Here is a 15,987-nt window from a genome sequence, read left to right as displayed (position 1 = left end):
ACATGAGTCTATTTTTTATGTATCTATGAATAACTACCCTTTTCTGGTGGCTGTGTTTCCATTCTTTATATTTGTTCGGCATGCTTCCTTTTTACTGTTTCCTCTTTCTCTCTTTCCTTTTGTTACAGTGAAGCCACAAACAGTCTTCACTGACTTCACAGCCACAGACGAGCCAAAACGCAAGAATTTGTCTCCAGCCCTTGAACAGTCCTGTTTAGCTCTGGCATTAAGCTTCAGTAGCTTTCCCCTCAAGAGGTAGAGACATCCCATAGAAAAGGAAGGCTGTAAGCCCTGGATGAAGGCCCTGTCTTGAGGCAGAGAGCAGGACTTGGCTTCAGACAGCAGTTCGTGAAGCCTGCAGGCTGCTTGGATCTTCTTCACCCCTTCCTTGCTTGCCCACATGCCTGAAAGACTCGCATTTGTCCAGCTGACTGCTAGTTTTGTTTGTTGGACATGTGGATGCTGCTAACAGGGTTTTTGTGCCCATTTTGGAAAGCTATCTAGTTGTGAGATTTTCAGCTCAGGGGAAGGCCCAGCCATGGAGGGCCTTGAGCAACTTGACATGGTGGGAGATATCAGCCCGGCTCTGGAGGCTACCGAGGACTTCATCCACTGCATGGATGGAATACAAGGCCAAGGTCCGAGCCAAGCTCAGACAGGGAGCCTCCAGCCTCCCAGGCAGCCGAAGCAGTTGCAAGAGGTCTCCAGTGCCGCATTGGGGAAACTGAGCTCCAGCGGTGTGTGGAGCCTCCTGGCTGGAGAGCAGCCGGAGGTGGGGCCCTTAGGCCTGGCATGGGCCGACAACTTCAGCGTGTTGGGGCTGGGCATGGGCTTGAGGCACGGCAAGAGGAGCCGAGCACGCTCCACCAACGACCTGGCAGCCCATACCAAGGAGTGTACCAATAACACCGCTAACTCCTCATCCAACTCTGCCTTCAAGAAGGGACACAGCCGGTCAAGATCAGACGTCAACTACCGGCCGTCTGCCTACACCGACAACGGACTGCCCACCATCGACTGCAACACCTTGAAGAACATGATCCTCAACCACCAGCAAGAGGGTGAGTTCACATACGGCACACTGTGTTTGGGTCTGTGTGTGATCTGATGTAGATATACTGATTATAGATGTGTTAGTCTGAATCTTTTAGGTCTGTGAAAGAGCTGAAAAGATGAATCACTTAAAAATTGCAAAAGTTGGGATAAGCTTTTATTTTGATCAATCAGTTATGTTGATAATAATTTCGGACAGTTGAGCAGACAACACAAGCTATTTTAGGACGTCACTTTGGGAAATGTTGAGCATTTTTAACTGTTTTCTTACATTTCATAGATTAATCAATGAACAAATATAGATTCAAAGATTATAAAAAACTGCAACAATTTGGCATCAAAGTAGACTTTTTGCACGTTATTTCCATGTTCTCTCTTATTTTGCATAAATGCTGAAACTTATATTATCTTTTTTACTTATATATTAGTGTTTTTCACTTCACTTTTTTCTCTTTTGTTGTCAGCAGTTTCCATTGGGAAAATAAGGCTGGGTGATTTGATGAAATATACTGTGGGACAATGGACATGAGTGAACTTTTAGAGATTGTAGAGTTTATACTGAGTTATCTATCCTGTAAAATAAAATCAAGTCAAATTTATTTAAATAGCCCGAAATCACAATATCTCTGGTTACATAAGGCCATTACAACAATGTTGTGTTTCAATAAGTAGTGCTTCTTCATGGCAGTATTGGAATTGTAGATGAGTCTGATGAAATACCTTAATTATCTAGTTGTTTCAGATTGTTAATCTATAAGTGGTTTCTCAATTGAATTGGCAGAAAATATACTATATCATTATATATATTACATATACTATGATATGAGACATTATTGCTTAGCCCTATTTGAATGTAACTGACCTTAAAGGTAGAAAAGTGAAATGTGTCTTCAGTGAGGTCTCTGGATTATCCTCAGTATCCAAACTCGTTAAACTAAACAGCATTAATCTACATTGTATTTAGGAGGCAGTACGAGGGTCAGTGGTAGACCTGTTAGACATATGTGTTCTGTAATTTAGGTGACCTGACCCTCAATGGATTTGCCTAATTGGGCGTTTGTGGCATGGAGAGCTGTTGTCTCCTTGACTTATTAAACATGATGTCATGTCCTTTGGTAACCAACTCATTAAAACTGAGGTATTCTTAATTCTAGGCAATATGTCTGTCCCTACCTGTCAGATACATGTATTACCTCCTCTGATGTGTACTGATCAACCGTCCAGTCACTGGAAAGCTTTCTCAGCCTTGAGAGGCTTTGGCAGGACAGAAGTCCTGGACTATTTGTGCTGCAGATCGGGGCGTATGCTGTACTTATGTTGAAGCATCCTCAGAGAAGCAATAATGATAGAAGATGATGATAACTTGAAATGACACAGCTGTGCTATGACAGTCAGTATTCAGGCAGAGAGACGGACACACACACACACACACAAACATACACACACACACACACACACACACACCATTTGTTTGTGTGTTTTGGCCATCTGAAGGCCTAAGGAGATCCTAAGGGATCCTGAGGGATAATAGCCTGTAATCCTGTCAGCAAATGGACTCAAATGAGGCGAGAGAAGAGGGAACCCAATTACCCGTCTCCTGATACTGGCAGGATTATTTAGTATTAGCATATGTGTGAAAAGGCATCAGGCTATTTAGTTTGGCTCGATGTGTATTGAAAGGAGAGAGGTAGGAAAAGGCCAGTAATAAGCAGAAGGCAGAGTGATTTAGCTCGGCCTCGCTACATCTCTTCATTCACATTGAGGAAAAAAAAGTAGCGTGTTTGCCTTTCCATTAGTGACAGCTGGGGATGTTTAGATGGTAAATGGAAATGATGATCCAATATACATGTATATACAGGACCAAACAGGCTGTGTGTGATGCTTTTATTAAAGCTCTTTATTTCATAACATTACTCTCATAGGATATTGTGAAAAAGACTACAAAAGCTTGCAAATTATTATTGTAAATAATAGGTCTATATTTGGTTGCACATTTTGAGTAAAAACACATGTCTCTGTGAAGCGCATTGAGCTTATCTGTAAAGAAATGTGCTATATATAAAGATTAATGTTAATCAGGCCAGAAATGAAAATGATCTCTTGTCTGGTTTGTAGTTCCCACAACTCCAACAGAGTGATAAGTCCTCTCTCTAGCAGATCACGTCACGTTCTCCTAAATAAACTTTCTTTCATCAGATCAATATTTAAAGTTGATCAACTCAATAGTTTTGAAACAGGACTTTTGGTATTTAGATCAAGATGCTTGTGTAAAATAAGGTGTGCCAAGTTTAGTAGTCTACAGCTGCATTATTTCAGTGTGTCAGATACATTTAATCAACAATATGAGTATTGGCTCGGATTCAGTATCAGCAGACACCCGGTCTTAAACAACTAGGATCTGGGACAAAAAACTTGACTGGGACATCCCTGCTGAAAACTGTTGATAAAATAGCCTTGTCTTACCATCTTCAACACATCAGACTCCAAACCTCTGAATCACTTATTCATTCATTCATATGAAACACTGTTTGGTGTTTGTAGGGAGACAGTGTGTCCACAAATTGAAGGATATAAAAATAAAAAAAAATTAAAGCTGCAAGCGGTGATGATCGGGCCCTGGCGCCCCTGCGTATGTCGAGTCGGGTGCAGTCGAAGGGCTTCAGTCACAGGCATGTAGATGTCTCCAGACTGGGTCCGCTATTTTACCTGCTGCTGGGGCTGCATTGAAATTGAAATTTTGTAGGAGGTGCTATGGAGCCAGTTTGCATCACTGACTGAATATTGGTATGAAGACGTGTTCAGGCTGGGAATCTTATCAAACATGTAAAGTTTGGTGTAGATTCCAGCATTTACACTTAAGTTATAGTTATAGTTATATATTCATCTGTCATGGCGAAACATCAAAACTCAACACCACGTCATGGCCACATGCTTCAACGCTAGCTAAATCTTTTGATAACTTTTGATCATACACTAGTGTAGATGACACACACTGATTTTGAAGTCGTTACGATGAATTCTGTAGGAGGAGTTCATTAAAATACAAGGTATGCGAAATGGCCAAAAAAACATGAAAATTGACCAGTTTTTTCAAGATGGCCGACTTCCTGTAGGACTTACAATATGGCTCCAAGAGGCTTTTTTGTGCGTCTTGACATGATCTACGTTAATCTGGAAGGCGGGGCTACAATTTTGAAATTTTCAAGGGGGCGCTGTTGAGCCATATTGCCACGCCTATGTAAATGAGGATTATCCAGGATTTTAACTGGTGTCACTCCAGACATGTGTGCCAAGTTTCGTGACTGTGGACCCATCCCTTGTCCCTGAAAAACAGCATCGTATTTCATGGCGAAGGATGTGTCGCCATGGCAACGGTGTTTTGTAATGGCTCATGACCTGCTGAATGTAGCATCACCAAGGTCTTACATCTTAGCTGAGTCAATTTCAGGTGCATCGGCCAAATTTCCTAGAAAAGAATGACGCATAATACATTCTGTTGCGCTATGACTGTCACTAAATATGGGCCTGAACATGTGTTCAGACTGTGACTAATACAATTTGATCTTCATTGCTATTATAGTATGTTACTGGTTAGTACTACAGAATAACAACAATCATAATAATAACAATAAGTATAAGTAGCAATAGCCAGGGAAAGATGCCAACAGGACTGCGAAGAACCGCAAAGGCTTGGCCTGCATCCCAGGATTCCTGCGAGATGAGAAAGCACAAAAAACTCCGGGGGAAGAAGCAAAGTTAGTGACATGCATTGATGTTACATGAATGCATACAGATGGAGCTCAGTGCATCATGGGAAGTCCTTCAGCAGTCTAGGCCTATAGCAGCATAACTAAGGGCTGATCCAAGGCGAGCCTGGTCGGCCCTAACTATAAGCTTTATCAAAAAGGAAAGTTTTAAGCCTACTCTTAAACATAGAGAGGGTGTCTGCACCCCGGAACGAATCTGGAAGATGGTTCCACAAGAGAGGAGCCTGATAGCTGAAGGCTCTGCCTCCCATTCTACTTTTAAAGACCGTAGGAACCACCAGTAAGCCTGCATTCTGGGAGCGCAGTGTTCTAGTGGGATAATACGGTACTATGAGCGCTTCAAGATATGATGTTGCCTGACCATTAAGGGCTTTGTAAGTTAGGAGAAGGATTTTAAATTCTGTTCTAGATTTTATAGGAAGCCAATGTAGCGAAGCTAAAATGGGAGAAATGTGATTTCTAGTTTTTGTTAGTACATGTGCAGCTGCATTCTGGACCAGCTGGAGAGTCTTTAGAGACTTGTTAGGGCAGCCTAATAATAAGGAATTGCAATAATCCAGCCTAGAAGTAACAAATGCATGGACTAGTTTATCTTTTCTTTTTGGGGCAGGATGTGCCTGATTTTTGCGATATTACGCAAGTGAAAAAGGCAGCCCTTGAGATTTGATTTATGTGGGAGTTAAAGGACATATCCTGATCAAAGATAACTCCCAGATTCCTTACGGTGTTGTTGGAGGCCAGGGTAATGCCATCCAGAATAGCTATATCATTAGATAATGTGTTTCTAAGGTGTTTAGGGCCAAGCACAATAACTTCAGTTTTATCTGAGTTTAGCAGTAGAAAATTGCAGGTCATCCAGGTCTTTATGTCCTTAAGGCATGCTTGGAGTTTGTTTGACTGATTGGTTTCATCAGGCTTCATTGATAAATATAATTGGGTATCATCTGCATAACAATGAACATTTATGGAGTGTTTCTTAATAATATTAAGCAAAAGAACTTCTTCAGTTAATGAAATGAAATAATCCAAAGATTATTGACTGTACTTGTGTAGCGCCTTTCTAGTCCTGTGACCACTCAAAGCGCTTTCACACTACGAATCACATTCACCCATTCACCACCGATCTTCCAATTAGTGGACGACCTGCTCTACCTCCTGAGCCACAGCTGCCCCCTTATTATTATATTATAAATGTGACATAAAACAGACAGCAAAATCCAAAGAGGTAGTGAGTTTCTGACATACAAAAAGAGTGACTTCCTCCCTAACTATTTATGCTATTTTGATCTCTGGAATTTCTTAAGTCCATGATTATTATTACAACCAATGGAACGAGTCCTGTGACGCACAATGTGGTATTAAATGTGTGTTGAGCAGGTGTGTGTGTGTATAGTCACACTTTACCACACATTCAGTTTCACTCAATTTCCACTTTTTTTTGCTCATGTCTTCCTATGAAAATGAAACTGTGAACATCTTTTTGTTAATGATGAAAGTTAATTGGATGCGTTTATGACACCTAAAGCCAACTCTCCATCTGCTTACCTTCATTCGGGACTTTATACTGACTTTGCATGCACTCGTGGCCTCTAAATTTCATTTCCGGTTCTTTCTGAAGGCACTGTAACACATTACTCATATTTTCTCCTCTAAATTCCTCACTCAACTTAAGAATTTACCACTGTACTTAGTCCCAAAAGACACACACACACGTGCCCGCCTTTATAGACTTCTCAGAAGCTGCTTTTACAAGTTGACGCTGATTGATGACTAGGTACTTACTTTAAGAGAACTCTAAATTTACCTGTAGATGTGAATATGTTTGCCTGTGTATGTGTTAGCCCTTTTATAGACTGGTGACCTGTCCAGATTGTACCCTACGTCTTGCCCAGTGCATGCTGGGATAGGCTTCCTGAACAGGACAAGCGCTGCAGTTTAGAAAGCAGTTGGATGGTGGACTGGTGTGTGGCTGCAGGTGCTTTTTCCTGCTTTTTCATGTTCAGTCTATATGTGCGTTGGTTTCCAGGAAACCATGGGAGTCTGTTAGATTGTAAAACGGCATGATTGGCTTTGTAATCAGTGGGTGAGGTTGCTTGTTTAAGACTGAAGCGGGGGGTTGTGTTCTATGTCTTGATGGACTTGAGGGCAGTTGTACTGAAGAGTTAGTTTGCAGCGCTGAGAGTGAAGTATTAATTCTGGCTGAAGGTTTGTGTGTGTGTATATTAGACTATTACTAGGGTGTGATGTCAAAACCTACCAGGTGGATGTGACGGCTAATTGAACCAAGCAGTTTCCCCCACCGCACACAAGCCTAATTCTCATCTCGACCTTCCCAAGCGTGAAGACTGCCAATCAGCCCGACTTGATTCCAGCTAAACTTATTTGCATATTCATTTGTTCCCTAAGCAAAAGGTTTGTTAACATGCAAAGTCTGAGACCTGGAGTGACACCGTGTCTACTGCCGTTTTTGATAAGATTGATGAGGCACTTGACTCTCCACCCTCTAGTTAACAGGAGCTGTAGGAAATTTAGGTTTTCCTTTTCCTTCTTGACTGATTCAGCACGTCAAGAAAACAAAATGCAATATAAGCCAATTACACCACTTCTCCTGGGAGTGTACATTGAAATTAGTTTGTGAGATTGGTGGAGGGGTGGGGATAAGTGATTGTTGTTATTTTTAAGTAAACCTGTCTGCTCAGGAAGTGGTTATTTAATGATTTGCAGGTCAAAAGACGTGTAGATGTTTAGGTTTAAACTGGGCTAAAGGTGACAAAAGGAAATCTCAACAACACAAAGTTTCACTCAGTAGCTGTTCTGGAGTTTCTGACTGTATCACACTAAGTTTTGTTGAAGTTTTTAGACATCAAGGTTACATATAACCATTATGTTAATAATTGTATTCAATTGTAAAGGAGGCCTGGGCTAAATGTTGAAATATAGTCTCATATATAATCAAGAAAAAACAAGACAACTGTACCTATTTATTAAACTCACAAATATCTTCCTCTTCCACCCAGATTTAGCTGGTAATCAAAAGATGAAATTTCAAGTCCTGCCTTGGTCATACTAAATACTTGCCCGAAAAAAAAATGAAATAGAAGGAAGAACATAATTATTAAGAAAGGTTAAACTAAGGTAACTTTAAGTCCATTAAAAGACCATTATTTGCAGAAATTTGAAGAAATGACTTTTTAGAAATACCCAGATGTCACCTGCATTCACTCTGTGGAGAAGGAGGAAATAAATCAAGTAATAATAATGATAATAATAATAATAATAATAATACAGGCTTAATACAGGCAGTCTCACATAAGGCTTGTGAGAATAGTAAAAAATGGGGCAAGGTAAATTACATACATAAATGCAAGAAAATTGTACCATGTCTATATTCCCATAGAAAAATCCTTTCTTTAATACTTCACAATGTTGGCCTTGTCTTTGTTGCCCGATCTTCTCTCTGTTCCTCTTTTTAGTTGAAGACCCAGTGGGTTGAGGTTGAAACAAAAACAAGAATGATGTCATTTTTAAACATTGTTTGGTTTTATGGCTTATGTGAAACGCTGCATACTTAAACTGCTGACGTATGGCTACAGTTCCCAAATATTCATCCACAGGTCACTGCTATGTGGTAACATTTGCTCTTCTAAACGATTCAGATAGCTGACAAGCTGAATCACAGCTACACCTCAAGGTTAACATTTGTATGCACAGATTATTACACTGGGTGAAGTTACTGTTTACATTTTTACACTTCAAATTGTAACACTGAAATAAAATAGTGGAAAGTAAAGAGTGTTATAGATAACAAACAGATTCAATGTCTTAAATTTGCTGTTTATTATCATCTAGCTGGTATGTTTTTTTTAGAATTTTTTCAGGCCATATCACAGCTCTTAATAAAGGCTGGCCCAGTTTCATGACCTGTTGTCTATCTGAGTGTGAACCTGCCTTAATCAAGGAGAAAACACTCCATAATCACAGGAGAAGGAGAGTGAGACAGAGAGGGGAAAGACATAAATGAGGGTAAAACAAACCTCCTCAGAGAGAAGGGTGTGCCCCGGTGCCCTAGGATTATGTGGCCTCTTTTACAATGCTGTTTCTTCCTGCCTTGGTGACAGGGAACTTTCTCAGAGAAGCACTGGTGCATGGCTATCTCTTACCAAAATACCAAAGCTCCTGTGTGAGCCGCAAGCCTCTGATAAGGTACCTTGCGGAGGAAACTGGACCATCCAGATTCAGGTTCCTGAGATCAGTTAGAGGTGTAAGGACTGACAGAAACGGGGAGAAAAAGCTACGTAAGCAAATGAAAAGGACAAAGCTGAGCAACTCTTAAGGACAGTGTATTACCTGTGTAAGCTGTCTCTGCTCTACCAGCTGTATGAGATTTTTTTGTTTGCTACAGCATACATACAGATGAATGAGAAATTAAACGCAAAAACAGTACAGGTGTGAATGCTTGACCCCAGCATAACAGAGCCACCAGATCCCCTCACTGTAGGGGTCAAGCATTCAGACCTGGACCAGGTTTTCCTTTAATTTGTCACCCGTCTGTATCTGCTCTGTAAATGGATGAGAAAACATCAGAAGCCAAAGGGAAGAAACTGGAATATTGTCAGTTCTCTATCAACATAGTACGGCTCTGTGGACAACTTGTTTCCAGACAGCCAATTAAATCGCTTCAATTTAAACCACATTTGCATAAAGCAGTGACATTGGCGTTCTTTCATAATCAGAGCAGACGGTCACACTGAGCCTGATAGCATCCTGTTAAACAACACAAGAGCCACAGACTCTGAACGATTCCATATTTGCTTTCCTGCTAAAGTCTCCTTCTCTAACTTACAAACATGAACAAACGTCTTGTCCTGCTGCTGCACATGTGTACCGCTAACGTCAATTAGGAGGCTAGGTTGCTAATTAGCTGTAAATATCCTTTCAGTTTGTTTATATGCTAGTGTGTTACTTACTCTCCTGTACCACTGCTAACAACACAGTCTGTCCATGACTTATAGCACAAGTTTGTTTACTTTGTCCCTTGTTCTCCTGCCGGTGCTAGAGATCAGTGGCTGTCAATCAAACGCAGACATTGACACGCCCCTCCAGCCTGCTGAGATGAAAAAGATTTTATTTTTGATGTTTCCCAAAAACCTTGTTCCGTCTTCCTTTTAATAATAAAAAACTATTAAAATACACTGAAGAACGTGTTTATATAGTTTTTGACCACAAAAAATCATGAATATCATCAATAAATGTGATATCAGTTGGACTTCAACATAATCAATAAGATTCAGTTCATCACTTAGAACTGTCAGCCTCCAGATAAACAAATATTTATCTATGAAGGCAACAGAACATGTACTGTATGATATTGTTCAGTATGCAGGTGAGGAAGACTATTCACACATAAACATTAAACAATTACAGCTGCCAACGCCCACAAAGAATCAAGCTGCAGAACTGTCATAGCCACCTTTCAAGTCTCAGGGGAATGTATGAATGTTTGGACTAAAAAAGTTTCAGTGCATTTACACTAAAATATTCCTTTCCTTTATAATTAAGCTTGTTTACTTGTTAATTACAAATGTTCATTAGCAAGGTAATAACATCAGAATCGTTACTTTACTGAAATAAAAGCTCTTGTTGTCTCAGATGTTGTTAGCCATAACACAGAGACATTACTCATCTCTGTTTGATCATTCTCTCCCTCTCTCTGTCACTCTCCGTCCTTCTCCCTCCCATGTTTCCCTGCACAGCTGATAAAAGCAGCAGTAGCAGTGTGGTGAAGCAGGGAGAGATGGAGCAGCGTGAGGGGCCCCGAGGCCGTTGGACATCCTGTCATGTCGAGCTGACACCCTGCGAGCTCCGTCTGTACACTCTGGACAGCAGCGCCAACCGCCAGCTAGGCACAGCCTACTCTCTGTCACACTGCCAGAGCGTCATCTCACCAGCACCTTGCAGCCAGCCTGGCCAGATCACCCAGCCTGCTGACCAACGCACGCTCCAAGCCTTGTTCTTCAACAGCACACGCCTCCAGCTGAGGGCGGCCAACCAATGGGAAGCCATGGAGTGGAGACGGCTGATGTGGGAAAAGGTGCAGGCAGTCAGACCTGTAAGACAGGAGAACCGCCAGCGGAAGACCGAAGTGGAAAATCAACAGGTTGCCAAGTTCCCTGCACCCATGTCGCCCTCCTCATCACCATCACCGTCGGGGCTCGACACCAGGCCCGATGGCGACAGCGACACCCCCATCTCTGCAGAGACGTCACTCTCTCTCCAGCCTAATTATGGTGTCCTGAGCAGACCCACCACCCTTCCTCTGTTCACCAAATGCTGCCAGGACGTCCTCAAAGCTGGTCTGCTCCACCAGCTGATGGACCAGAACAACTGGAGGGCCTTCACCTTCGTCCTGACCAGATCCTCTCTCCAGGCCTTCCCTACCGAGGGCCGCGGGTCCGTGTCGCAACCTGTCCTCCAGTACCCCCTGGTTTCCTGCTTGGCCGTGCAGAAAGATCAAGAGCCAGAGAACGGAGCGCCATGGACCGATAGAGGGGACTGTTTCCAGGCTGTTTTCTCCAAAAATGTACTCCGACTTAGAGCGGATGATCAGCTCAAGGCTCAGGAATGGGTGGAGGCCCTGCAAGAGGCAGTGGGAGCACAACGGCCTGCACAAGAAGAAGCTGGAGACTTAGGAGAAGGAGCTCCGGGTCTCCAGGGGGTGCTGCTGAGATCAAAACCATCTCGGGAGAGGAGGCAGCGGGAGGCCCAGAGAGCCAAGCGTCAGTCAGTCACCACCAGTTTCCTGAGTATTCTCACCTGTCTGGCTGTGGAGAAAGGGCTCACTGCTCAGAGCTTCAGGTGTGCAGGTGAGTGGCCTTCACAGATACACAGTACATACATATACACACACAGTGGAGATTAGTAGTTGCTTTCAATACAAAGTGTTTGAAATTTCAACACATGACACCTCACCTGATTGGCTCCCAAGCGAGTGTATTATAGGTATACAGATACATTTTCTCACTGGGTTTGTTTGTTTGAGTCTGAAACAGTTTGATTGTCCCTCCACCTCTAATCCTGCTGGTCGGCTTTCATTCTTGTTCCAATCCAGGGTCTGCTTATACATAGTTCTTTCGTCTACTAAGTGCGACTGCTCACGATTCTCAGGAAATGAGACTGGACTCTGCAAGAAAAACTGAGAACAATTAATGTCCAGGTGGAGCCACCAAGCCTCAAGGAACAGGGCCTTATAGCTTTAATTGCTATCAATTAATAATTAATCATTGTAAAGTCCATTCTCAGTGTTTGTGCCCTGCAGGCTCCAAGTTTCCACATCACACTTGTGTAAATTGCATAGTGGACCACGATTGGTTCCAGACTACTTGTGATGTCACGAATCAGGCTCATAGGTACACGCCTTACACTCAGATTTTCAATGAGCTCACAGAAATGTTCTGCCTTCAGCAGATGAATGTGAAAACACACTCAGCACAAACATCATTCTGCACAGAGAGGCTCAAACATCACAGTCTGGAGACAAAAAGAAAAACACAGTTTTTAGTGGAGGGGGACTGTATCAGTGAAGTATTTTCAGGCCATTCATGTATGGAAGCAGTCTGTTTAGCCAGAGATGGACATTAATGAGCATGCTCAATAGAAAAGCACCTGACAGACCTTGTCTCTACACTGCATTGTGTCTACCTACATGGACGTGTTCATACATGTTCCATGCAATCCACACCGTCATAAATTTTGGGCTGCCCACCAACAGTCCTCGCAGTCTAAGGCAGTTGATGAAATTTACATCATGCAGATCCTTGTGCCTTTGCAGATGCAGAAAGTACAGTTTTGCCTTGTTGCATTCATGGAGCCGTGTGAGGTCAAAAGGTCAGAAAGAAATGCAGGAAAAAAAAACAATACAGAATGTTTTTTCAAAAGCTGAAATTTAAAACTTTAATTAAGCCTTTTCCGCTTCATAGTAACTTCCAGTGTATGGAAGGATCATTAACAGTATGACAAACATCCTTGTGTTGAAATTGCATAACAAGAAGCCAAAAATAATCTCAAATTGTATTATAAATGATATATACATGCTGTAGATATTACAGTTGTACAGTATGAAGGATGCTGTCTCTTTCATTGTTTCAACCTCTTCCTGTCAGTCAGTGGTTTTGGGTGTTTTTCAGTATTTAGTCTTTACCCTTTTTCATATCCTGCAGCATTACAGCCTGTCTGCCTCCTTTATTATTATTCCTGTTGGTCTCTATACCAGGCCCTTGGACAGCCCCATAAATGGCAGGCGGCGCCTTTACTCTCCCTGGGTGTGAAGCGTGGGCTTCCTCTCTCTCTCTCTCTCTCTTAGGAGGGCTTTGAATAATCACCGCTCACCTCCCTTTTTATTTGTAACAACTGGCTTATTAATGCAGGGCTGTTTGAAAGGCCAGCTGAAACAGGAACAAGGACAGAGGACGTCTGGGGGCAACTGATGATAATTGGTAGGCTTAAAGCACCAGAGGAGAGGAAAAATGGATGAATGAATGAATGAGAACGAATGAAAGCGTCCTGGGGATGCTACAGTGGTCGGGCCTGATCGTAGTTGTTGGATTGAAGGGTCTCTGGGTAGAGCTGGATGGGAGGGACAGCTGGATACGTCCATTTTCTATACAGAGCTCACCTCTGCTTACTCAATCCGTTTATTTCCCTCTTTTTTCCTCCCTTTCTTTCTTTCACCGGTTCATTCAGCCTTTCTCTCTTTTTGTCTCCCCGTCTACCTCTGCCTTCCCCTTCATTTATTTGACTGTATCCCTTTTTAGTCTCCTGCAGTGTTACTTTTTCGGGTCCTGAAAAAGCATTTTACAAGATTTGAATTAAAGGCCCTAAAACTGAATTCTAAATCCAGGTATTGTTAGAGGTCCTGTCTTTTCATAGGATTATATTTTCACATTTTTTCATTTGGAAATTGGTCCTATAATGACACTCTCACTAGTTTTAAAATGACAATCTTAAATGTAAGCATAGAGAACAAATCTCATGTGCAGAGCCAGACCAACAATGAAGTAGTATGTATTCAAAGCCTGATATATCTTATTCCTCTGTGCCATAGACCTCTGTTATTTTCTAAAAACTATGAAAGACGCATCAAACAGCCACACCGCTGCACTGAGTGACATATTCCTTCACCAGGAAGAGATCAGTCACAATCATTTGTAGAAACGTATCCAAAGACGTAACATCTGTAATTCCATTTTCAGTCTCAGGAGAGAAGTTCCTTGTATGGCAGACATCACTGAGCATGTGCGGCAATTCGGTTCCATTTACAGAGCATCACTAGCTTGTTGTGCTACATATCACGACTCTGTAAACGGAAACCGCATTCCTGCACATGCGTAGTGGCGTCTGCCTTACACAGAACTACTCTCTGGAAACTGAAAACGTGATTCCAGTTATTAGTCTTTGGAACCGTTTCTAAACAAACTACCAAGCTCAAACTCTTCAAAGCCAAAGAACATCTCACCCAGTGTCAAACTCTGTACATACAGTACATCATCCTGCACAGTGAGGCTCAAACATCAGCTGAAGGAACAAGAAGTAGAACATATTTTTGAGTGGAGGAGGAATTTAATGACTAATTCAACTTAGGCAGGCCTGGTTAGCGCTGTGATTTACTGTGAGTAGAAAATGCATCATTCTCTCCCTCCCTTTAATATATGTGATTGTACCTTCTTTTTTGTGTTTATCTGAAAGAAAGGTTTAGGATACACTGTGAGCAGAACATCCACACAGTAGAAACTGAGCACAGACAACCTCTCTTACAAACCATGCAGGATGGCCAATAAGTAAGAAGATGCATCATCTGTTGAGCTTTCATCAAAGTCAGAGTATTGATGCAGCGGCTTTGTGTGGAGCATTAACTCAGCACATTAGACGTGTCACTTGTAAATGGAGCTACTAATGCACTAATGCTCATATTCTGTGTTGTGCAAATTATGCCCTTTGCTGTTTCTGGTGCAAATGTCCAGACAATGTTGAACCTGTTTTAGTTTACTTTTGATGAATACTGCTTGGTTGGAAGCTCTGCTCACAACAAAGAAATAGGGAATATTTGGCTACACTGGTGGCCTGGAGGTCCTGGTGTCAAGTCAGGCCTTTGTTGCATGTCCCAATCTCTCTCTCTCTCTTCCTTCCTTTACTATCATCTCTCTTCTACCAACATGAAATGCCCAAAAATATGTAAAAGAAATGAAGAATGTAAACAAAGACCATGTAAGGTAAGCACTCATATTGGCCCTTAAACCCCATAATCCCAGTGTATGGAAAACATCCCTCTTCTGTTATCCTGAATGCACATCTGATTATTCATATATGAAGCCGCCACTATGAACAAGATCTCTTCATGATGACGACTGTGCCGCCCGATGTTCAGCATGCTACTTTGGTTTCCACCAATTCCTCTTTGAACTTGTTTCAAGTCTTCCCTTTTGCATATGCATGCTGCCTCCATCTATACATATTGAGTGATTGGTTATTTAACATCAAAATGTAAAATGTATTCAACTAATTACACATGGGAATTGCTGCGTTTGTCTTTCCTTTTGAAGAAAACTGTTAGTGTTCGTTTGAAGACCGTGACTCCCCGTCACCCCTCACCACACACACACACACACACACACACACACATTGTGCAGTGTGTCCTCAGGTTTGGTGACCCCTGTCATTGCACTGGAGCACATTCTCAGGCCCCCAACAGGCCGGGTGAAGTGGGAATCGGTAGATATGAGCAAATAGAGGATGTAGGAGGTGGGCCCACATCAAAATATAGACAGTCTCTCTCTCTCTCTCTCTCTCTCTCTCTCTCTCTCTCTCTCTCTCTCTCTCTCTCTCTGTCTCTCACACTCACACACACACACTCACATTCTCTCACTATCTTTCTCATAGTACTCGCCATTGGTGCACATTTTCATTCGAGTGTTCGGTCGATATGAATGAGACACATCAAAGCTCAGCCTTCTCTCGCCTTTTCAGTTTTAATTCACACACATGTACATAACACGCACACACACGCACACACACACACACACACACACACACACACACACACACACCAGTGTCCTCTCAGAGGTGTGGTAGTTTGAACCAGCAGCGGGCAGATGAAAGCATGAGCCCGTTTTTG

At 42.2% G+C, this 15,987-nt stretch overlaps 1 protein-coding gene across 5 annotated transcripts in view; it reads left to right on the top strand.

Moving 5' to 3' along the window:
- Positions 1-15,987, top strand: part of plekhm3 (pleckstrin homology domain containing, family M, member 3) — a 45,150-nt gene that overhangs the window by 2,600 nt on the left and 26,563 nt on the right. For all 5 annotated transcript variants that reach the window (XM_042426244.1, XM_042426246.1, XM_042426247.1 and 2 more), the window contains exons 2-3: positions 129-1,061; positions 10,574-11,683. In XM_042426244.1, coding sequence (XP_042282178.1) covers positions 539-1,061; positions 10,574-11,683 — 1,633 coding nt within the window. In that variant the 5' untranslated portion in view covers positions 129-538. The remainder of the gene's footprint in view (positions 1-128; positions 1,062-10,573; positions 11,684-15,987) is intronic.

This window comes from Thunnus maccoyii, chromosome 11 (genome assembly GCF_910596095.1).
Source record: "Thunnus maccoyii chromosome 11, fThuMac1.1, whole genome shotgun sequence".
Classification (NCBI taxonomy): Eukaryota; Metazoa; Chordata; class Actinopteri; order Scombriformes; family Scombridae; genus Thunnus; species Thunnus maccoyii.
This window is presented reverse-complemented; position numbering and strand designations above follow the sequence as displayed.